Here is a 25049-nt window from a genome sequence, read left to right as displayed (position 1 = left end):
TTGGTCTGTAAACAGGCCTGTCATGTTACATGAACGCTTTTGTTTTCATTTTAAAACTGGGGCTGACTAAACACTACCTATTTTTTTTTTTTAACGCAAAATGTTCTAGCTGGCTTTAGATGTAAATACAGAAGCGCTAGCACATGTTTGCTCTTGATAAGTGTTTGTACTCTATCCTAAAGTGTTTTTATAGCAGAACTGAGAAGCACAGGTATTCTCCTTTTCAAATTACTCAGTACCGAACCATTTAAAGCACTGCTAAAGCTACAACAAATCGCTAGTTTAAGTGAGCGCAAGTGTGCATTGTCAATTTAAATAAATGTGGAAAAAAACTAGCTGTAGCGTCGTCTTTTGCTTGTGGCAAAAATAAATTTGGATAAATACGGAAAAAATGCCCAAAAAATAAATATGGATAAATACAGATGGAAATGGCAAAAATAAAAATACCATAAAACCGGGAGCCGTAATCCTAATAAGGTAGTTCTGCGTACTAATCTAAAATTCCTGCCCAAAGTCATTTCTCCCTTCGATCTCAATCCATCTGTGGAACTGCCGTTTTCTTCTCGCAACCACAGACAGTAGCAGAAAGAGCTCTCCACAAATTAGATGTCAAAAGAGCATTGCTAAGCTACATAGAGAGAACACAACCCTTTTGTAAGACAAAACAACTTTTTGTGTCTTTTCTCACCACCACACAAGGGCAATCCCATTTCAAAATCTGGGATAGCTAGATGGATTGTCAAATGCATACAGATTTGTTACCACAAAGCTAAACATACATTATTTGTTCCTCCTAAAGCCCACTCTACAAGAAAAATGGGGGCTTCAATGGCATTTTTAGGGAACATTCCCTTAGATGACATCTGCAGAGCAACTACATGGTCTACACCGCACACATTCACAAAACACTATTGTGTAGATATGCAAACCAAACAGCAAGCAAATGTGGGCCTGGCTGTTCTCAAAACATTATTCCGAACTACTGCAACAAATAGGGGTGGTCGCCGCTAAGAGTGGGTTCTGCTATACAATCTATGCACAGTGTGCAATCTGCAGCTCATATGCCTCGAACAGAAAATGCTACTTACCAGTATGCATCTGTTCTTGGCATGTAGAGCTGCAGAGTTGCACACGCCCACCCGCCTCCCCGGCTACCCTTGTCTGTTACAGTATTATCTTAATTAGATACAAATTACATGGGCATCCTTCCTTTTTCTTGCAAAGCTTCATCATTTCCCTAATGGCGAAAAACTATCTGGGGATGGAGCCGATGCCCATGCGCAATGTGGTCCAAAGGAGGAGTCGCCTATCTCGTGACTTCCAAAGAACTATTCAGGACAACAAACTGCAAACATCCGGGCCCAACACTAGGTGGCGATCTATGCACAGTGTGCAACTATGCAGCTCTACATGCCAAGAACAGATGCATACTGGTAAGTAGCATTTTCCTTCCTCCTTGTAACTGCCTGGCAAAATCACGTGAGATAGAAATTATTGCCCCTTTAGATGATTTTGACTTAACCGTCCTGAGATGAAAAGGATGATTTTCAAGTGTTGGCGTTGTAAATACTTAACAAAGTTTTTATATAATGTTGTGGTTATCTATTTTCAAGGAAGTCCATCAAAGGTGCCACATCCTCAACCCTGTCTGGGTGGTCAAAAATTCTGAGATTGCTGCTCCTATTGTAGTTTTCAAGATAAGTGATGTTACAATAAAGAAAAGCTATTAAGGATTCAGAGTTCAGCAGTTATTTGGAATGGATTTTTTTTATTTCTTCGATAACACTTCTCTTGCTCCCTGCATTTCAGAGTGACGTTCAGGTCCTTGAGGTCCGTTCTGATACCAGCATCTTCCATTTGCAATGAATCCATATTTGTCTTGCTACTTTAAGCAAGGTCATGTGCAGCAGTTAGTGTTCTTAAAGATAGCCTCAAGTGTGTTCCGGGTTATCAGCTTTGCCCTTGGCTGGAGAGTAAAGGACTGTGGTGGTCCTTGCTTGGTTGTCTTTAGGTTCCCTGTACAATCTTTTTCCTTTTTGTCCTTGAATTCTGCCATGTTATGGATGGAACTAAAGGTAGCCCAGTTCAGACCACATCTAATTAGACCTGCTGACAGGAGATATCAAATGGTGGATGGTAACACTGCCCCAAAGTATAAGGAAGCTCAATAGAACAGCACGGTTAAGCTAGCCTGACCAGAGCTGGGAAAGGTAGAGTAAGACAGACCAGATCAGCAGTGGTTAGAGTAGGACTCTGTAGGATATTACATTTGAAGTGTTGACATTAACATTGTTAACTACACCTCCTTCCTTTGGGCGTTACCAGGTATTGATTAATGGGTTATGCCAGCTCTTCATGAATAATGAAGAAGCTTAGGTAGCCCAGAGGTAGGCCAGCTAGAGACCAGTAGGTAGTAGGGCTGCTGGTTGCCAGGTCTGGAAGCAGTGTTTCTGTTGAAACTGAGGGCAGGCAGGACCCAAAGTGATCACAGCAGTGCACCATGAAACTCGCCTGACGATAGGAAGAAGTCAGGCACTCCTTCAAAAATAAAAACCAAAAGCCTCAGCAGCTTGGTGATGTGTAGCGGTTGCCAGAGAGAGGAAGGTGAATCCATATATCCAGCAGCTTCTTCGGCAGAGGAGACCAGTAAAACCCCCGGTATCAGGTTCTACAAATTTACTGTAGAATAGACGTGCGGCATCCACACATTTCCTCATTGTGCGGTTACATTTAGGCTGCAGTAGTGGTGTTAGGCTCTATTGTGCGCAGCTGGGTTACTTAAGTTCAAGGCAGAGCTGCCATCTTACATGGTGTCCAAGCACGCCACACTGAGTGTCCATTTCGGAATGATATATGATTGGGAATGAGGTCTACAGCAATTTGTGGTTTGCCAAACTCCTTACACGGCCCATGTCCATTAACACACATGGATAGGGTTATGACTTCTATGCACAATGGTTATGTCTACATAATTATTTCACAAGGATAAGCCCAGCTGCCCATCCAAGCCTATGCTTGTTGTTTATTTTTTCAATAAATCCTTTTAAAGTGGAATTAATTCCATCTCTCTATAGAGGTTTTACACCAGCTACACTGTGCTGCCTTTCCTGCGTCCCTTTCTTGTTTAGTTTCTTTCTTCTTACCCAATACAAGAGCCACTACCTCTTACTCCATACTCACTGGATGGCAAGTATTGGTCAGCCTCATACCACATTTTTACTCCACTTAAAGTTAAAACTGCTTTCCATAATCCAGCGACTTGCCTCTGCCCTCCTTCCACCACCCCCTCCCCGGTCATGACTGGGCATTCTTTTACCTACATCGCACAAGTACCTTTATATGGGCTCCTTGGAACCTCTTTTTATATATGCTCATATCTTTTGAACCTCTGACCTTCGTTGACCGTCTTCAACCGAACCATTGGTTTATACTGGATTATATTCCCTCAGCAAAGTTTTATTTTAGTTCCAGGTTCCCTTGGTATGTTGAGGTACCTGAAATGGCAAAGTGCCTGGGAGAGCTATTTGAATTCTTATATAAAGGTATAAAAGTTTTCTGTTGGTCTGTTCGGGATGTACATTTGTGATTCAGAACTGGAGGCATGGCAGGTGAGTAGATAAATTATTGAGATGTTAAAGGGGTTTAGAATCTTGCAAGCGTCTGAAAATGTATGGATTAGAACAAGGACAAAATATGTGTCATAGATATGTGCACATCTGGTGTAAGCAATGTTGATTCTGCCACAGAGTTAAGTGGGCTTTGATTAGCATGAGTTCCAGAGTTTTGGTTGCCGGGGTGTTGTGTAGTAAGTGGAATGTCAAGAATGTTGAAGTTAGATGACTTATGAGTTTTGGTTTACAACTACATGTGAGAATAGTGATTGTGCTTTGTCTGCTCATTACCTTGCTTTTTAATAATGTAATATGTTCTTGTTAGCCACAAAAGCTTTGTGGGCCCTTGTATGACTAAGGAGGAGTTACCCTATTTATTTATTTATTTTGCTCAAAGATTCTAAGTACTACACAGATTTTTATTCTTTGGAGTGTGGGCAAATGATCACTAAGCCCTGATTGTGGGATTCGCGATGAGTTAGAGAACAGTGTTACTGGACCCAGAATAATGTATACCTCTGTATGGGAGCCATTGTCATCTGCATCTTCCATGCACGTTTATCCAGAAGAACCCCCTCCACCAGTTAACCTCACACTGTATATTGTGGTATGCACAGAAAAAGAAGGGATTGAGATGGATCTTACATGGTCACTTTTTAGATAATTACAATTTTTGCTGTTGACAAAACTGTGCTTGGATCCCTGGGCCTGTCTGCTACATTTCATACCATAAACACAGACGACTGCTGTATAATAGTAGTCACTTGTAGTTTCTAGATTGGCAGTGTCGACTCTCAGAAACCAAAGCACCATAGTGTATAGCAGCTGGGTAAGGTGATAAGAATATGACATCTCATTTTTGTATTGTATTGTATTTTTATAAGTAGCAGTTTGATTCCAAGGATTTCCACAGATGTCTGATATTGGGCCTTTTCATTAAAGACAGTTTGATATGGAGAAAGAGATACAGGATGCCTAGTGAAGTGGCAGGGAGTTTAGGTCTCGGCAGTTAGACTGTTACAGTTGTGACATTCTTTCTGCCTGGTCTACATGCTTGTCTAGGTTGTGTATCTGGTAGACATTTACACACTGCTAACAATAATTTGTTAGATTTACGTAGGCTGACAATAGTTTGTACGACTTGAGTAGGAAACGCTCTATAATGCATGCTTTCCCATGCTCCTTCTTAAATACGGTTTAACCTATGGTTTGAGACGGGTATGAAATGTGTACAAGGAGTAAACAAAGAGTTAACAGCTTCATAAGCTGGTGGAGTAACTATTCACCACCTCTTTTGAACAAATTATGACATCCAAAATTCCATCTGTGTCCTGTCGCCCACCTACTCAAGACAGTGTTGCTGGTTCATTGACAAAGCAAAGGAGAAATTGATAATTTGCCTTCAACAAAACAATACCTGCTAATTATTTGAGTGCATCAACCATTTGATGTGACGATCATCTAATACCCTCAGTCCAGGATAAGTTTTAAACTCTTTCTCCAATTCGCTCACTTTGTTGAGACCAAGAGTTGTCTTTCATTTTGTTGTTTTACAGTCAATAAAATCATGTTTGTTCTCCATTTTTTGTCCTCTTCCCCCACAGTGTCTAAATGTTTGTTTTTGATGTTTGTGTTTAAGTATTTGGGAATGTGCCAAGTCCTCTCCAGCTGCAGACTTCTACAGCATTAAGTAGACACTAATTTGAGCTATTTTACTTCCTCCAGGTGAAAGAGGGAAAGATTTTAGATGATGTTTCCACTGGGGTTTTTCAGTTGGCAACAAAGGTACGAAGAAGGCCTCCCTCTTTCGCAGAGGGGGTCTGGCCCTTAAGCCAGTCTCCATTTTCCAGAGCACACGGTGGTTTTTTATAAATTCACAGAATATTATGCCCTTCGATTTCTGATAAGCTTCCTCAATTTGTTCATTCATAGTCTAAAATGTTAGCAATCATAGTGCTAACATGTTAATAAATGTCCCTTTTAGTGATAGTTTAATTATAGTGGAATTATAGAACATATGCTTTGACAAATGTATCCTATCAAAAATTATTAAATATTGTTTTTCGGAAGATTTTACACATTGTAACATTGAAAACCATTCAGCCTCTAACAACGCCATTGTTTTGACCCATCGGTTACTAGCTTAGAAAGGAATATCATATTTGCCCTCCACTTATTCCCATCTACTTCCGACCCCTTGTGCACGGTCTCCTCAATCAAAAGAAGCCTTAGTCAGAGATAAATCGATCCCCTGTTTGAGAGCCACAGTAAGGTACAAGTTACTGCTCTTTTTGAATCATTGTAAATATATTTTAGAAGTTAATATTAATGTGTTTCACGTAGAGCAGAATGGAAATTTTTCCTTTCTATCTACCTGTGAAATAGTCATCCTCGTGTGTGATCTTTTTGGAAGCTCGTAGATTTTCCACTTGTAAAAGCCAAATATTTAAATAACATGTATTTTCCTTATTCATGAGCAGGTGCACGTACTCTCAAAACCTCTGTTCTCTGCACAGACTTTAAGATTGGCAAAGGAGTAATTGCTGTAATTCTGCAAAATCTCTACCGTGTGCTCTGTGTAATATGGAAACGGCCTAAGGGAATTTTTTATATTTGCTTTCCTTGTTAATCTGTGCCTTTTTTCATTCTTTCTCTCCCCACTGCTGCCTATTTGGTATGTGGTAAGTTTGCACCCGGCCAATTTCCTCTTTTGCAATGTTATTGCTTCTGTTTAACAGCTATATAGACAGAAACATGTCCTAAGCAAATGTTTCTTTAATGTTTGCTTGTCTCGTTGCTGTTGAAGTCCCTAGCACAGTCTGTTTCTGGAATAATCATACGTTTTTGCCCAATTATACTGCACTGCGAAGCTTTCTATTTCCATCTAATTTAAATGAAGACCTTCTTAAAAGTTAGTCACCACTCCAGAGTTCATCAATTCCTGACCGTGGCATTCTCTGTTTGACATTCTTTGTATTTTTTTTAGTAAATGTGCAAGTTAATTTTCTAGTTTTGTTCCTGTATCTTTTAAAGCCCCCAGTACTGGAATGACTTAATTCAGGAAGAGACATTTTTTCTTTACATTGCTGAGCACTATACCTAATTGTATTTTTTCATGTGAAGATATTTGATATTAATGTTTGAGCTGAATGTCCGTGCCTGGATTTTAACTATTGACAAAAGGACTGATCATATTTCCCTCATCCATGATGACCAGAGTAAACAACCCATAATATCCTGCTTCTTCCTTTTATTTAGGTTCAGGGTGTTGGAACCAAAGGGTGGCGGGACGTGACTGCTTTCTTTGGAGGAAAACCAGAGGATTCCCCTGAAAGGTATTTCCCAAACATTTTTATAGAACTGTTTCCATGTGCTAATATCATAGGGCTCAGTACTATTTGCCACAGGAACCACTAGCTGCTAAGTAGGCCTGGGCAGAGCTCGCAAAGTTACCGAAAGCTCCTAATTCAACATAGTTTAGTGAGCGGGCGGAGTAGGCAACCTTCACCATGGCAGTAATTATTTGTTTTTCAGCTTTCTTTTTTAGGTTTCTAATGTCTTTATTGAATTTTTAAATGTTAATTATACAAAGAAAAAAAGACGCCAAAATCTTGCAGCATTGGTTCGCACAAAAGGCACATAGCCGCTATTGGATTAACAAACAAACATCGCCTCTGCACCTCCCTTAGAAACTAAACCCCTCTCCCTCGTCCCCCCATTACCCCCTCCCAGGGATTTGTCTGTATACTCTATTTGGGTTCCGCCGGTGACTGTTCTGTAAGCCTTAAAATTCTTAAATGCTTGGGACATGAGTTCTTTAAATTCGGATGAAAGCATTGTTCTAAATGGTTTCCACAGATCGGGGAATGATGGCCCTTGGTTTGCAAGGGAGAGAGAGATGCGATCCATGCCTAAGATGTACCATATGTGGTACCGCCAACCAGTGCGAGTTGGAAGACGGTTTGTGCCCCACAGCGCCAGGATATTTTGAAGGGCTACTGCAAGGGCCAGACCGATCTAACGGCCTTTGCGATATTTGAGAGGGAACATGAGAGCATTAGGCAGGCCCAAGAGGATATAGGCCGGAAAACTGGTAAGTTGTATGTCAAAGCAACTATCGATCTAGTCGAGGACTTGTTCCCAAAAACAAGCCAAATTCAGGCACTCCCATAGTGTGTGCGCTAGTGTACCTTGAGCCCCGCATCCCGCCAACAATGGGTGTCTCTTGTAGCGTTCCCCCTGTGAATCCTGGGAGGCATGAGATACCAATAAGTGGCTATCTTCCTGGCTTTCTCTATGCCTGCTACATTCCTAGATGCGTGCCTGGCTCTGTAATAAATATCTTCCCACTCCTGCATTGATAATTCCTGGCCGAACTCGAATTCCCATCTCAGCTGGCTTGGGGATTTGGTGTTTGGCTAGGGGGGGGGGGGGGGGTTACAGTTGAATACATAGTTCCGAGACAAGCCGTCTGTCTGATTATTTGGCTAACCACTATCTCTCGAATGGCGTCAAGTGGTGCTGTGTCAGGGGGCGGGTATTTGAGTGCATCACCCAGTGTCTGATTTGCTCGTATCTATAGCTCTCACTTTCGGGTAGGCCCCGTTGCTGACAAAGGTCCTAAAATTTCAGGGGCCCATTCTCGTCAAAAAAGTGTCCCCTCCCAGGTCCACCAATGAAAAGTCTTTGTCTTCATATCAGGAGAGAAGTCTGGGTTTGCGACTGTGGGTGTCAGTGGAGATGAAAACGTTATCAGTCCCCTTCTTTCAGCTACTTTGTCCCAGGCCACAAGGGTAGCACATGTAACCTGCGAGAGATAAAGATTTTCGGGACAACCTTGTTTAGGGAGAAAGGGAATCGTCTAGAGGGGTCCGCCGGCCAGGGCCCTGTCCATAAATAGCCAATTCTTTTCAGATTCCAAGTGGGACCACTCCACAGATGATCTTATTCGAGCTGCACAATAATAATTCTGAACTAAGCTACCAAGCTTCCTGCATGTAGGAGAAAGCTCTGCGAGAACAGTGCGTAAGGGACCCACATTGACCTGTGAATGCTGATGGGCGAATACTGATGGGCGGAAACTCTGCTACGCGGCAGAGATTTTGCCAAACTCTGCGCTCAAAGTGGAACACGGAGGGGGCAGAACTCCGCGGAGTTCACCGCTCACCCTTACTCCTAAGACAAATATTTGAATCTCTATTTTGAGGTGTCATTATTACACTTATAAAAGTAAAATCATTATATATTTAATAAATTATATATGTGTGTGTATATACCTATATTATTTAAAGTGGGTAACAGTGCAACATGGTTCAACATTGCCATTTATGTGTTCTGGTGAAATCGTGAATCAAAAGGATAAAGGAATTTTTGGCACGGAGTCTAAACCCTGAATATGAAAAAAGGAAGACATTTGTGCCAAATGTCACTACCCACCATCTGCACCCACAAGGCCATATCTGCATTCTCAGCTTCTTGTCCTCTCAGCTTGCATCCTCTCACTCCTCCATTTGTACTTTCTCTAATTTTTTATCCCATCATCCCTCACTGTTTTAAAACCTATTCAGGAGTTGCCATTTACAGCAGATTAAACAAATAGAAAACCTGTCCTTCCTTGACATTGTGTAATACAATTGTTTTCATATTTGGTTGCCTTCATGTTTGTTTAATAAAAATCGTGCTGTGTACTGACCATGTGACTGTTTCAAAGCACCACGAAAGGTGTTTGTTATACACTTTTCCATCCAATTTATTTTTAATGTAAATACAAGATTTCAGAACTAGAGTGACTTGTACAGAATTTGTAAGCCAACGCCCATGAGGTACTAATGAAACTCAGCACAATCACATTTTTGGCTCTGTATGACGAGTCACTTATTGGCTGCAACCTACCTATTTTGAACGCTGCTTCTGCAAGATTACTTTTTCTGTTTTGTTTTTCACTCAAGAACTGTCTTCCAGGAGACAACTGGCTCTACCCATTCACACACTGCTGCAGAAGCGGACATCAAAAGTAGCAGCCATTGTCCTCATCAGCTTCCACCTGTTCTGCAGTCACCAAATCACTTTAGTTAGTCTTTATTTTTCTTTGACCTTTAAACTCTTGTCAAGGAGGTGATCATTTCTTTTTTGGACTATTGGACGATCCTTACCAAATATCCATGAATGACGCAGTTGATTTTTGAGGAATATGCGCTTTTACTTTTGTCTACCTTTTTGGTACATCCTCCCTCAAACCAGACTTCTTTGTGAGACAGTTCCTTTGTCTTCGAGGCAGGCTGTTGTGGGAAAGGTGAACCTGCTTCTTGTCCTCCCACGTTTTGGCCCTTAAATGGGATAGGGGCTTCGGGTAACCTTTTCTTCAGGCAAGACAAGTACCTTGGGCAATACTGGATGGCGTTACTGGATCTACAGGATTCTTACTTTTGCATCAGAGTCCAACTGTCTCACAGAGATTATATTTGCCTTGTGCTAATATCTGCACACAGTAATATTCATTGCTGCCTCTTGACCTCTCCATCGGACTGTAGGTTTTTCAACAACATGGGGTGGCCCTTTCTTCAGGTCGTCAGGCATATACTTATTAGGCCACTTCCTTGTGAAGGCTGCCTCACTCCAGCTTCTCTACAACCACTTGCTTCGCACTCTAAAACTCCATTTTGTTAAATTGCTCTTTATTGAAAGCGTACATAAAGACATACATTTTAGAACATGTTATGAAATCTCCTACCCTGCATATAAAGGCCAATATCAACAAAAAGTGACAGAAGGAATGCTGGTATTAATCTCAGTCATTGCCAATCGCTGTGGGCCGCATTCCAGATCAGCATTTTGGGCTAGACTGTTCGCACTGTAGTAGGATCTAGACTGCTTGCATATTACTGGGTCGAAACTGATGTGGCATAGTGGATGTTAGAAGAAATGGGGTCTCTAGTTGGCAGTGGTATGAACCCTGACCAAATAGGCACTCTCACACTAGCCAGTGTAAGGGAATTACGCAGCTAAGATAACCCCTGCTCACTCCCTTGGTAGCTTGGCACGAGCAGTCCGGCTTATCTCAGAGGCAATGTGTAAAGCATTTGTTACATACTCTAACATTAAAACAGTAAAAACACTATAAAAGGACACCAAACCAGTTTAAATAAATAACCAATATTTATCTGAATAAAAGAAGACCAAAACAACACAAATCCCACGTACAAAAGTAAAAACATCACTTTTCAAAGGTTAAACCAGTTGAGTCCATAGAAATCTATGGATGCGTCACTTTTAGCACAAAGTACCTTGGATGTGTCAAAACCAAAGACAAAAACAGGCACAGGGGAGGTGTGGAGCCAGAAAAGCAAAGTAATGCATTTTTTCCTTACACTCAGGGGAGGTGATGTGTCAGTTCTTTGCTGCCAGGGGAGGTGATGTGTTGTTTCCTTACTGTCATGGAAGATGATGCGTTGATCTCCAGAAACTTGGCCTCGGTTCCTTACTGATGGGCAATATCGATGAGGAGACCTCGTCGTGGTACGATGCGTTGATAATCTAGGCGTGCTGTTGAGGCAAGGGCTATGAAGCCGGCACTGCACCAACTTCACTTGCGATTCTACAGTCGTAAAGCCAAGACTGCGTTTGAGTTGGAGCAGCTGACACGGGACTTGGGCTGTGGTGACTTTTTCAGCCGCACAGCAGTCACTTTGTCGATTCTTAGGCCCAACGGCAGAGTTGCTTTGGAAAAACTTCTATTGACAGTCGATATGTGGATTTTCTTCTTGGATCACTGGATTCAAATTACACAGGGACCAGGAACTGGATTTGGCACCACTTGGTAAGTCAGGGCTCTCAACAGAAGAGACTAGGCACTGGTAGGTGAAGTTTTTGATGGCCCTGAGTCTTCTTAACAAGAGGCAAGCACACATAAGCCCTTGGAGAACCTCGGAAACAGGATGTAGTAAGCATAGTCCAGTCCTTTTAAACACAGGACAGAAGCAACAAGTAGCAGGCCAGCATAAGCAAAACAACAGGCAGAGTGTAAGTCCCTCCTTCAGCATCCTGTATCTTCTGCCTAGCATGATGTTTTCTGATTTGAGAGCATCAGAGATCCAATACTTGTACCCCTTTCTGCCTTTAAAGTAGACAAACTTCAAAGGAAAGTCTTTGTAGTGCACAAGACCCTGCCTTTCTCTGACCTAGCTCCAGACACCCACAGGAGGGTGGAGACAGCTTTGTGTGAGGACAGGCAAGGCCCTATTTAGGTGTCACTCACAACTCCTCCCACCACTCTAGCTCATGAAGGCCCATCAGCCTGGTGATGGCCCATCAGTATATGCAAAGCACACCTCAGCTCCCTTTGTGTGACTGTCTAGAGCGTATGCATAAGAGCCCAACTGTCATCCTCACCCAGACATGAATTATACAGACAGGCAGAGGTACAGAATAAATAAACAAGAAAATGCCCGCTTTCTAAAAGTGGTCTTTTCAAACACGCAATTTAAAAAATAACTTCACCAAAAGATGTATTTTTAAATTGTGAGTTCAGAAACCCCAAACTCCTAATCTCGATCTGCTCCCAATTGGGAAAATGTACTGAAAAGATATTTCCAGGCAATCCCCATGTTAACATATTACAAAGATTTGTGTTGTAGAAGTTCACATCCATTCTTTTGAGATTCACTTGGCTTTTTAGGTGATGTCCAACCTGCCAGTCCTTCAGTGTCTATTGAAGCTCCGATTTAGATGTTTGTTAACCCCTTGAGGGCTGAGGGACGTAACGCTTATGTCCTCAGCTTTGGGGCTGGTGTGCCAAGGACGTAACTGTTACGTCCTCAGTACACCACAGCCTAATCCCTCTGCTGTAAACAGCAGAGGGATTTCCTTCTTTTTTTGCCTCTGGAGGTATTTTTTCCCCCCAATGTAATGCTGATCGCGCACATGGCCCGGTGAGGTCATTACATTAAAACTGAAACGAGACGATCTGCTTGAGTCAGTTTCACTGTTTGGGTGCTTGTGGGCCTATTTCAGCCCCAGGAGCGCCGAAACACACAGGAGTTATCGCTGGAAATCTCCCCTTTCCAATGGTACCACTCACTAGTGGATCCCTGCTTGGGGATCGCCGCAGTAAGGTGATCCACCACTAGACACCAGGGAGGGGGGTGCGGCCCCTTCTGAAAGGGCCTTTGCGCCCCCACATTCATTTGGGCAAATTCAGTCTTACTAAGGGGTGGGGGCTGCCCTAAATGGGCACTACAAATGCTCCCACACCTCCCAAATATTGCCAGTCTTTCTGCCCCCCTGAAGTGCAGATGGGGCAATAACCCCTGATCTGCCACCCGGCATTAAGCCTACTAGGCACCAGGGATGAGGTTCGCAGAAGATTCTGGTTAGGGAAACATAGTGGGGTCCACACAAGTCACACCTCGCTGGACTCCCCAGGGTGTCCAGTTATGAGAAATGTCTGGGTTTGGTAGGTTTCCCTAGGTGGCAGCTTAGCCCGAGACCAACAACGCAGGTGCCCTCCTTGCAAATCCTGATCATTTTGTGATACAGAATTTTGATGTCTCCACAAAGCATTTTGGGCCCTTTCCTGTCGCATGTACTTGGCCCACCCACACAAGTGAGGTACAATTTTTATTGAGAGACCTGGGGAATGCTGGGTAGTAGGACATTAGTGTCGGCCTGGTGATCCCACAACTTTCCCACACAAATGTGAGGAAAATGTGATTTATTTTAAGCTAAATTTGAGGTTTGCAGGGGATTCTGGGTAAGTAAACATTGGGGAGCCACGCAATCTACACCTCCCTAGACTCCCCCGGGTGTCTAGTTTTCAGAAATGTCTGGATTGTCTATGTTTCCCTAGATGTCAGTCGAACCCAGAACCAAAAGGGCAGGTGACACCTTTGCAAAAGAAGGTTGTTTCGTAAAAAATAATTTTGTTGTCTCCACAATAGGTTTTTTGGCCATTTCCTGTTTCAGGCACTAGGCCTACCCACACAAGTGAGGTACCATTTTTATCAGCAGACTTGGGGGGGATGCTGGGTGGGTGGATGTTTGCGGCTCCCAGCAGATTCCGGAACTTTATATCACAGAAATGTGAGGAAAACGTGGTATTTTTTGTTTGTTTTTTACAAAGTTTGAGGTTTGCAAGGAATTCTGGGTAACAGAACCTGATGAGAACCATACAAGTCACCCCATCCTGGAATCCCCTGGGTGTCGAGATTTCAAACATGTACAGGTTTGATAGGTTTTCCTAGGGACCGGCTGAGCTAGGGCCCAAAATCCACAGCTAGGCACTTGGCAAATTAAAGGTCAGTTTTCTGTGGAAAAACGTGATGGGTCCACGTTGGGTATTGGGCCTTTTCCTGTCACGGGCACTCTCCCTACTCACCCTAGTTGTCTTTCTATACATTTCTTCTAAACTTCATATCTTGTTGCCATTTTGGAAATACATAGGTTTCCTTGGTGCCTATTTTCCACTCTTTATATTTTACTAAATGAACGGCTGTCTACCCGGTACACAATGAAAAACCATTGCAAGGTGTCTGGCTCTGGGTACCTCGGGTTCTAGGTAAACTTACAAGCCCTTTATATCCTCGCAACCAGAAGTGTCCCACAGACGTAACGGTATATTGCTTTAAAAAATCTGCCATAGTCAGACGAATTTACAGGTGTAAATGTAGGCACAAATAACAGTATTTTTCCAACTCAATTTCAGTATTATTTTTATTTCAACTGTTAGTTTCTATAGACAAACCTTGAAGGATGTACAAAAATGACCCCTTGCTGAATTCAGAATTGTATCTACTTTTCAGAAATGTATAATTTTCCTGGCAGCAAAAAGGTTAAGCTTGCACCATTGGCTGTTAAAAGTACCCATTGGCCAGTATTCTACTATACTCACATTTATTGCGAGACTGAAATCTGTTTTTATATTCTTTTCTGTTAACTCTATTACAAGTACTGTAATAAACTTACGGGTGATAATGCCTCTGAGGAAAGTCTTATTCCAGGTTTGTCGCATCTTACAGCAGTGTGATACGTTTCAGTGGATACAATTTGTTTAACTCCTTTTTTGCACTATTGTACATTCTCTCTAGTAAATCTGGTATATCAATATAAGTTACTGATCAAACTCTTTCTCCCTCTCACTAGGCCCCCAATGACTGATGGATACCAAAACAGTGGTGAGGACGGGTATCAGAATAGCACGTCTGGCAAAACATTTTGGGAAACCTTTGGTAGCCCCGATGCAGCCAAGGCCCACCAGTCGCCAAGCAGTGATAGTTGGACTTACGCCGACAATTCTACTGAGAAGAAGAGCTCTGACAGCTGGGACATCTGGGGCCCTGAGCCACCCTCCAATAATCAGAATAGCAATAGTGACAGCTGGGACAATTGGGAGAGTAACTGGGAGAGTGCAGGCACTGATGCCAAGAACAAAAAAAATTCTCCTGATAAGCCTGCAAAAGCACCAGTGGCTGATGATGGGTGGGAAAACTCAAACTGGTAGCACAACCACTGCTGAGGAGCAGATGGTCTGCACTGGCCTATCTGATCTGGGTCAGACCATGTACTCTGCTCTTGAAGTTTTCTTCTGCCTGATCCCACCTCCTGTTCTGTTTTCCAAGCTGCTACCCTTGTGGGTTTGCTTTACGTTTGTCATTGCTTGCCCATGGAGATTCCCACTCCAAAGGAAATGTTTGATGTTTTGTCTCTGTTGTGGTACTGCCATAACTGGAAAAGACCAGCTGCTCTCCCTATGTTTCTTTTGTAGTATTCTTCTGTAGGTGATATCTATATATTTCTGTTTTAGTCATTCTCTCCTCATGATTGGAAAAATATTTAAAATGCAATTTAGGGGGAGGGGTTCTATTAAATCTTGGATTTTGCTGATTCCACGTGTTGAAAGAGGCCATTTCCCCATTCTGCTTATGCTGTAGGAGCCCAGAGTTATCTTATTCATTTAAAAAAGACATTGTCTACGAAATTGATAATGTAACTTATATCCAACACTTTTGTGCCCCATTATGTCTTGGGTTACTAGTCAAAAGCCATAATCGATTGCCAGCTGACAACAGTGTATGAATGAGGAGACCCTTGCCCCTGCTTTGTAAGTTTTCGCTATGCTAGCTCTAATTTGTTATTCATTTACACTACTTGCTTTTAAATATGTTAAAGGGAAATTCTTCTCGTGTCCCTTTTCAGTATTTATCAAATGTAAACCGGTATTTAAAAAAAATCATGTTTATGTATCTCTACAGTGTTGAGAATATTCTTGTAAAACCCTAAAACTTAGACTTGTCTAAGATTTTACACAGGCATTGTAGATCTCGTGAATCATTGAGCCTACATTAATAATCTGTGCAGTATTTTTTCATGTTCTCTACCTTTTGTGCAGAGTGAATGGACGTGACTTCACTGAATGAATCCCTTTCTCAAACTTTTATTAGCAGATGCTTTCCATCTACCAAAACAATCTATATATTTGAAACATTGGTACGAGGGAGTCATAGCTTCATCTGTCCTTGACCCTTTCACACCTTTTCTAACTTATTTGTGCTCCTAGTACCAGGTGCGGATGGCAGTTTTTCTTTTTTCGTTTAAGGCTTCACTTTTCAAACACAATTCAACCATTTGCTTTCCAGAGTCTCCTCCTTGCAAGCAAAATGTTAAACTGCACATAATTGTTCACTGTAAAAGAGGTGAATCCTGTCCGGGTTAGTTCTCCACCAATTGTAACTGTTTCTTTTGTCTGCTAACTGAAAAGACCATGGTTTTGAGTATTGTGTTTACTGCCTGAAGGTCGATTGGGGAAGCCTGGAGTAAAGACAAGAGAGAAAGGGTTACGGGATGTGTTGAGGAAGCAAACAAAAAAGATAGAAGGAGCAAGTAAGCCATTTGGAACTGCAGTGGACACTGACTTCTTAACAGTCTAACTCCAAGCTTTGGCAACTATGTTCCACCGAAGTCTGGGTGCGTGTAGTGGGAATCACTCACCCGCAGATCCATAGGCACTGGCTTTTTTGTCATCCATACAGAGCAAGGTGAGGCATGACCATCATGAGGTCACTGCTCCAGCCCTAAATATTTCCCTGTGTATTGTAGAGGGTAGTTTTGAGAAAATCCACCTTAGCTGTGGCATGTTTCCTCACTGAGTATAATGGTGTCCAGACCTGAAGGATTCCCACCACGATTGACATTGTCAAAGTCTTTTGAATATTTGTTGAGTAGGGTTCAGATTTGAATTTCGTGGAACAGAAATTTGTGCCCAATAATTAAAGACTGCGATATCTCCAGATATCAGAAGCTAGCCTGCCTATGGGGTACCGTCAGACTTCCTCTAACTCATCTGGGTTTCTAGGAGATCTGGTGTTAGCGTACATATTGTGTAATTAAAGTTGTTATTTGCCTTTCCTCCGTGAGGGCAGGTGCATTTCTTAAAAACACAAGTGAAGGTCTCTTACACTCAGTGGTAGTTGCTGGAAAAGGTAGACCGTAGACAAACTCTTAATTTTCACTTTACCAAATTGTTTGTGAGCAGTGTATTCAAGTGTTTGTTACACGAGCAGGCCATGTCGACATTTTTGTACAGAGTAGGTGTGCATGCGATATGTCAACGGAGTTTACTCATTTTCTAGGGAAACATAACTACATGGAAATCTGCACTTTGATAAGAAGTGCTTATTCTATGCTCTGAGCTAAAAGTATGCTTATTTCTGCATTTTCACAAAACCTAGACACCGTAGGATGCTTAATCCTTGCATTCCAATGTTGGTATTCTTCTTTTCCCAGTTTAGCTGCATTAGTGTTGATAAATGGTACTGCAGTAATAATGGTGCATCTTGGAGCAATGGGTGTACAACTTTTCTACATCTTGATCAGTTGATCATAAAGGTTCCAGAATCATGTTCATGTTGTTTTTAAAAATTCTACCTAGTATGGTCTCAGAGCAAATTTGAATGAACCTTAATAGAATCTCTTGTAGATTTTACTTTCCATAGGAACTGCTTCCCCCATCACCATCAAATTGAATATTATCACTCTGAAATAGCGGTGCTTGCACATACCATCTCGAATAAAGGAATGATGGCATTGTACATCTTGTTGGTGCGTTTTGCAACAATATTCAGCATTAGCTTAGTGATGTCTCATAGAAAGGTGTTTCAGAGGCTTCTCTAAACATACAACTATGGCTGTATCCTCGTTGTAAAAATTTGTCCTCCGTGGTTGGAAGATCAAACATAGATCCATTAACTAAAGGGATATTATGAACATGGGTGAACATGAACATCTGTTTTAACAAAACATGAAAGTGATTATCTGACCAAGAAACTGGTACACAGTTTAGGGTGAAATGTGAAGCCTGTTTATCCCCCTGGGAGTACTTTTAGCCTGAATAAGGAAATGTCTGTCTCAACTGTTCTACTCAAGGGGAGGACATGGTCTTGGTCTGGAGTGTAATCCAAGACCATGTTGGGTTTTGTAAACCTTTCTTCTGTGCCAGTGCCATTGCAACTCCACCTTAATACTCTGGCCTCAATATCTAAGCCCAGCTCTCCAAATGTCTCAAAGTTGAGGTCTGGATGTCTTGTGTGTTCAATGTGATTTCTCATTTTTGCCAGTCCATCAGTTTCAGTCCCTGCCTTGTGAACCGCTAAATCTTAAGTACCTATGGGATAATGTATTGTGATGTCGGCGACTTTCAAGCCTTCCATAAGGCAGACCAACTGTGCAAAGCTTTAAGTTTGTGTTGGTTCTCAGTAGGGTCTGCACATAGGCAGATTATATTTGCAACACTATTGGAGTGGTGTCTAAATGTTCACAGTAGTCTGGCTGGCGCCAGTTTCCAGTAGAAGGATACTACAAAAGCCATTGAGAGTATGTTCCACATTAAAATGGCCCAAGCTGAGAGGAAGATCAAATTTGCTCATGCAACCCCGGACAAACATTTATAGCTTTAAGAACAGTTGCTTTCCTGTTTGTGGCCACACTTGCAAGGAATTCCCAGAAAGCCATAGTATGTAATGTCTTTCGCCTTGTATGGTGATCTTTGAAATTAGTCCTGTTATTTTTGACTAAAATAGTTACTCATTTTAACTCCAGCCAATCTTTGTTCTGTGCCATTGGTTTCCCCCCTCCGCATTCCCCCATAGATTACCATTTAGTCCGCAAGAAAATGCCAATGTTTAGAGTTTAATGTTTCACCTTAAAAGTAGAAAGCAACTGAGGAACCAAGCAATCAGGTTAATGTACAGTCAGGAGTGAAGTACCCAATCAAAAAGAATGTGTCCTAAATGCATTCTAAGCTTTGTTGTGCATTGCTTTGACGCTGCACAGTAGCGAGTAGTGAGTTGCTTCAAGGCGCCATTTCTTGCTGAAGTGCTGTAATTCCCTTTATTTTCAGAGTGGCTTTGATCGTTCTGAATTGAAACAAAACCTTTTTTTCTGAGTTAAGCTTGAAGTACCCTTCTTGATACCTGGGCAGAATGTCGCACTTTTACTCTTGGAAGGAAAAGTGGCTTTCAATTTAAAAGACTGCGGATGTTTACTGTACAAAGCCCCGACCGTAAGGGACGAGACAAAGAGTATTTAGCGAGTTATTATTCTTACTATACGCTCTGTTGATTTATAGTTAATTTCCCAGGGTACGTTGTATGTAGTTCCTGCCTGTTTACCTTTCGCCTCTGTAATTACAAGCATCATCGATCCACATGCATACTGCATGCCTGTGCTTTCCCCAAGTATGCTCAATTTATGCGAAATACTTGGACCATCTGCAGTTTATCACCTTCCTCTGTTAATAGAGAACCCTCGTTGGTTGGTGATCATAGGTTCATACATATGGAAGTATTTAAGGTATTTGTCGATAATCTCAGATAAAGATGAGGACAAATTAAGAGAGTGAAAGGAAACTGCTGGTTTTGTACCAACTCTTGGAAATACTAAACTCCAGTGCTTGAACTGAAACTTGTAGTACTGTGAGATAAAATGTGTAACCCTCTTGCAAATCAGTTGTCGAAGGGTTGCTACACGTTAACTCGCATTACATAATACAGTTTTCTATTAGTCTTTGCCTGTGTGTAATGCCACATTTTACATCACAGATGTTCTCTGTACTTGATGCCTGTGGTCAGCAACTGTCTAACAAGCATGGTGAGGTGGTAAACAAAATGTGGTGCAGATGACTTGGCCTTTTCTGTTTCGTCTACATTGAGCCTCAGACTCCCCGGACAAAGAAATAGGGAACCCAGAACTAACACTAACAAGAGACCCAGCTATGAAAGAAAATAACTAACCTGGAACAAAACGAGGGTTTCTCCTCTATTACCCTCTTATGTTGGCACTTCTGGTTCAGGAACCTCGTGGTAATAACTAGGTGTGTTAGAATATAGGCTCGAGGTATTCTGTGGTCGATTAAAAAAAAATTAAGTTGTGCAGGGAAAACAGTTTTAATGGCATTGATTGTTGTGGTTTATGTTAATCACCCAACACTTCCATTGCATTTTTACAATGGTGTGTGAACTAGTACTTTCAAGCTTCCTTCCACCCTCTTGGTCCTATGCATGTTCAAAAAGCATACCTTCAGTGCTCATGTACCACAGAGTTTAAACTAACTTGTCAATTTCTTGTAGTATGAGCAGAGCAATGTGCAGGAAGGAAGTCACTGTAACTTGGCAGGTGTATTGCTATTTCATATTCTGCTTGTGATGTATCATTTAATTGGGACTGGTCTCTTTCAATTGGTGGAATCAAACTGATTCAGGAATGCCTTGCTTTAAAATCGTCTGCGGGTAACCCTTTCATTTACAACACATGTGACGTTCACAACCATCCGTTGATCTGACAATTTGGCATACCCAAATTATCAGTGTATTATGTTGACAGTAAGTTTGTTTGTACAGGTGAAAGGCATGTAACATCCCAGGACAGTGAGGAACACACTGTTAAAATTCTGCTCAATTTGTAGCTATGAAATTGCCATGAAGATTCTATTTATAATGTACAGAAGTGCCATTATAGGCTAACGCTTTAGTTGTCTTTACCTTTGAGCAAGTCCTTATCGGTCAAATTTAGCTGCTTCCCCGGCATTTACACTCTGTCACTCTATTTAGTAGACATTGTAAAACATAACAATTGGCCCTTCATCCTCCACTTTTGCTTTCTTCCAGCATTGTTCACACAGCCTCAGTGGTGCTAAAAAGAGGAAGCCCAAAGGAGACGTCCTACCCTGTACTGAGCAGTGTCGGTCATAGCCTCTTGGGAGGAACCCAGGCCCACTCTCAATTGTTGGGTTAGAGATCCCTTGTTACTTCCAACTTCACTAGTGTCAGTCTGCAACCCCTGGGATGAGGCCAAGCGTATTAAAGTGTTCTCTTCAACAAACTGGGGTAGTTCTATTTTGGAATGCCTGACCTCTTCCTTCAGTGAGATGGACTATTAGTTTGAGAGTGCATGCTGCAATGGCACTTAATACATCATACCCACAATTTCTGTTTCCTGAAACCAAGCGTCCACTTTAACAACATGGTGACATTCAGATTTTTAGCAAGTTTACATCACTTCCTCCAATTAATGGGGCTTCTGGTGACGCATGATCCAGAGAAGGAAGGTCCTAGCTAAAATAAAATTCATGTTGTGCTCCCCTTTAATTGGAAACACAATAGTGTTTCTGGGGGGGATCACTTGTGAATTATGTTCTAGACTAGAGAAAGCAAGATCTAATCAAGCAAGTTGTTGGCTGCTAGGAAAAAGGTGGTGTGACCCAAGCAAGGCAATTCTTGCACATTACTGCTTTCTCATGGTCATCTATAAAACCATTCATCTAGATTGGGGCCTGTTCTTAGAAAGATTAATGGTAAAATGTTTAAGAAATGGGCAAAATATGTATTGATAAAGGCTATAAGCATCCAAACCGCTATGATGGCATTGTTCCTCAAATGCCCCACCCATAACAACTTTAGACTTTCTACATGATTCTCCTTTTTGTGTTGTGCCTTGGGTATATTCATAGGGAGAAGACACCAAGCAACCTACTGTCAGAGCAGTTTGACAAACATCCTCTGCCATTACATACTAATATATTGTATATGAATGCAACCTTTCAAGTGTATTTTAGCACTCTGTATACTGATTCATCATCCACGGCAAGTAGAGTGAGAAATTGTCCATCAAAGCTGCAGACGCCAGTAGTTGACCTAATGTATCAATATAGATTTCAATCTATGTAAACAAGAGTAGTTCTGTTGTATTTTTGTGAATTTGCAGAACAATTTTGTAAAGCTGCTGTATAAGTATTGTGACAGAAGCCCGCTACTACCCCTTAATGCTTAAACTCTTTTGTTCAGTGTAGGCCGCTGGGTATTATTAATGTTCTGACTTTTTCGTATGTTCAGTTCAGTTTGAGGCTGCACTCCCCATGTTTACAGGCCTCATTTCTTTTTGGCCTTGTGACCCTTTTTTGGTTTTCAGTGTGAAATCGCATCTCTTGTTTGTGAATGCACTTTACCTTTCTCCTACCTTCTGCTGTGTTACGCGCTGCAGTGCCATCATTATCATTTCATAACCATCTTTGTGCCCTGTGGTGTTAACTTCTCTTTATGAATGGAGCTAATAATGTCTGTGCTTTTTTCTTAGGTGCAAGGGAAGTTTCAGCTGTTTGGTAAAAGATATCTAGCATTGGTCCAAACTCCAATTCATTAGGAGTTGCAGTTTCATCCCCTGACCAGAATCAACATCACATTTGGCTTTTTGGCTATACTGAATGAAAGGAATTATTTTTAAAATGGCATTGTACCTATTTATGACTTCTTATCTTAGCCACTCTGTGCGCAATGACCCTGCAATGCTGGTTGCTGCTTCATTAGAGAAATGCTTTCCTTCCTGCTCACTGTATATCATTCGGGAACATTCACTACTTGTCCTCCATTGGGCTGCAACTGTCTCAAAGACTATTTTGGTGCCCTTTTGATGCTCGTGGACATTGGATGTTTGACTGCCAAGTCACCTTTCAGAAGCAGGTGAAAATTGTTGGTTCTGTGTCAGCAGTGTTTTTTTGTCCAGTTCTCAATCCAGCTCCAGACACCACTACAGGGCATTCACTCTCAACGTTACCATGCACAAGGCTCAAAAAGCCTTGAACCATTTTGTGAAGCTGCTTATCTGTATTAAAAACTTGTGAATGTCCAGGGATTATTAAAGCTCCAACAACGAAGCCAGTTATGTCTCCTTGAGAGCTGAAATGCTTGCCTGTGTGTTGTAAATCTGGATTTTATCAATGATGTTACTGCATTTCAGTTCAATTACAAATTTGTTTTGGACACTCAAACTTTGTAACATTCCATAGATTCTATAATGTGTTTGCATTAATAATGTAATATTTTGTGCAATATATGGTGAGCAGTGCACAAATCCTATTTCCTGTTGTTCTCTCCAAGACTACATCATAAGGGGAGGAGAATCATAAATTAAATATGTGAATTGTCCTGTTAACTTTCATAGTGTCTTTTGTTCAGAGCAGTTCACCAATCAGTTTTGTGTTTTCTAATGATCTGCAGAAAGCCCCTGCTATGACTCAAGACAGCCCTTTCTGAGGACCTATTATATTTTTTGATATTGTCATAGATCGATGACTGGCAAGGAAAGGTTCATGAGGGTACTCTGTAGAACTTTAGAAAGAAGCTGCTGTTTGGACTAAGTTGAATGTTCATACTTTGATCTTTCTAATAGTTTTTAATGCACTTTGAAGTATAACATTTTGTAAGTCAAACATGTCTAGCTCTGCTTGGGTTTTCTATAGTTAACTTTTCGAGCCATTGCACAGCTGTTGCTTGAGACTTCTAACCTTAAAAACCATCTTTTTCATCACCAGAACATAGGATAGACGTGTGAGTGAACTTAAGGCTCGCTGTGTAAATTCACCTTACACCACCTTCTTTCCTGGTGAGTTGGTTCGAAGGACCAGAGCTTCTTTTCTACTGAAAGGGTTTACTTCTTTTCATGACAGCAGGGCCTTCTTTTAAAGAGAGACTCAATTGTTTACATCCTAAAAGATTGAGTTTCAATATTGATCATGCTGAGGAGCACAGACTGGACTATCATCTCTGTTTGTTTTGGGAGCAGTGAAGGGTAAAGCTGAGCAAAAGCTGACCATTTCCCTAGTGATAGTTTTGTACACGAAGATCTGTTATACACTGGCCTAATCACAGCACCCAGAAGTCTTACAGGCTGATACCAAAGTTGCTACCACTGCGTTAGCATGCAGAGTGCCTGTCCTAAATCGCTCTCAGTCAGCTATGTAGGCTTGGGCAAATACGTTCATCAAGCACGACTTGAAGTAGTGTGGCTCACTGGTTAGAGGCGGCAGACCCGAGAGCAGAGGACGGCCCGGGACCAGGGTTCGATTCCCGGCGCGGCAGGTTTCTGGACCAGGGTCAGCGGACTCGATAATTCTCTCGCCTCGGTGCCCACTCTGATCAGCGATCACACTCGGCAACTCTGGGCATTAGCTTGCCTCATCTTCACTAACGGCCCCACCAGACCGCCGGGGATGCCGGGTCTCACCCTGGAGATACCCATTAAGGGACCATCTCTCAGGGAAGCCAGGAAGGGTTTCGCAGCGGTCGAAGCGCCTTGGGACCCTATGGGTAAGTAGTGCGCTATATAAATGCCAATACATTTACATTACTGCCGCAACAGTCAAACCCATCAAGAGAAGTATTTTACCCAGAGGACTTTTTGCCTCCTCCAGATCACAAAACCAATACCTAGGGAGGTATTGCTTTGGTATCGATTCACATGGGTGAGGAATCTATTTTAAAAGTACCCATCAGAAGAACAATTTACTTATCTTTGTTAACTATCTTTCTAGTGAATATTTTACCCGCAGGACCCTCTGCAACCTTCCTGTTCTGTGAAGTAGACTCTTTTCTATCTAAATCGATCCTGAAGTTAGAGATCAGAACCCTAGTCTTACCAATTTGCTGATGGGCTGTGCATCTGAGGGCATGGACAGCCTAGAAAGCTATGCCACCTAGCATCATGCAGGAGAACTGCTTTGAAGGTTTCCGGATCCAGCCTGATGGCTATTCACAAGGTGAGGAATCTGTGGTAGACTTTTTAACAAAAAGATTGATACCAATAATGAGACACCTGTATAGTTTGCCAGGGTTCTTTAATGCGCTAAGCATTTAACTATTTTTAGATGCATTCTTTCCCCATTTAGCTTGGTTAAAAAGATGAGACCAGAGAAACAAAAGACCAAAACCAATTACTACATTTTTCTTGTGGCATTCTAGAAGAAGTCTCAATTACATTTTTGGTTCTTTTCTCGGAGCCGGTCTCCGAGCCATTCCGGCAGATGGCCATCTTTGCCCTCAATAACTTATTCCCTCAAGTCAGGTAAGTTGAAGTACAAGAAAGTAAATACGAGGCATTCTTTGACCTTCCCCTTCAAAT

General features: G+C 41.8%; 1 protein-coding gene across 4 annotated transcripts in view; it reads left to right on the top strand.

Annotated features, from left to right (window-relative positions):
* Positions 1-23084, top strand: part of ARFGAP1 (ARF GTPase activating protein 1) — a 210944-nt gene extending 187860 nt beyond the window's left edge. For 3 of the 4 annotated variants that reach the window (XM_086932820.1, XM_086932822.1, XM_086932819.1), the window contains 3 exons: positions 5337-5396; positions 6870-6946; positions 14748-23084. In XM_086932820.1, coding sequence (XP_086788946.1) covers positions 5337-5396; positions 6870-6946; positions 14748-15105 — 495 coding nt within the window. In that variant the 3' untranslated portion in view covers positions 15106-23084. The remainder of the gene's footprint in view (positions 1-5336; positions 5397-6869; positions 6947-14747) is intronic. The other variant, XM_086932821.1, reaches the window with a different exon arrangement.
* Positions 23085-25049: the final 1965 nt, after the last annotated feature.

This window comes from Lissotriton vulgaris, chromosome 7 (genome assembly GCF_964263255.1).
Source record: "Lissotriton vulgaris chromosome 7, aLisVul1.2, whole genome shotgun sequence".
Classification (NCBI taxonomy): domain Eukaryota; kingdom Metazoa; phylum Chordata; class Amphibia; order Caudata; family Salamandridae; genus Lissotriton; species Lissotriton vulgaris.
This window is presented reverse-complemented; position numbering and strand designations above follow the sequence as displayed.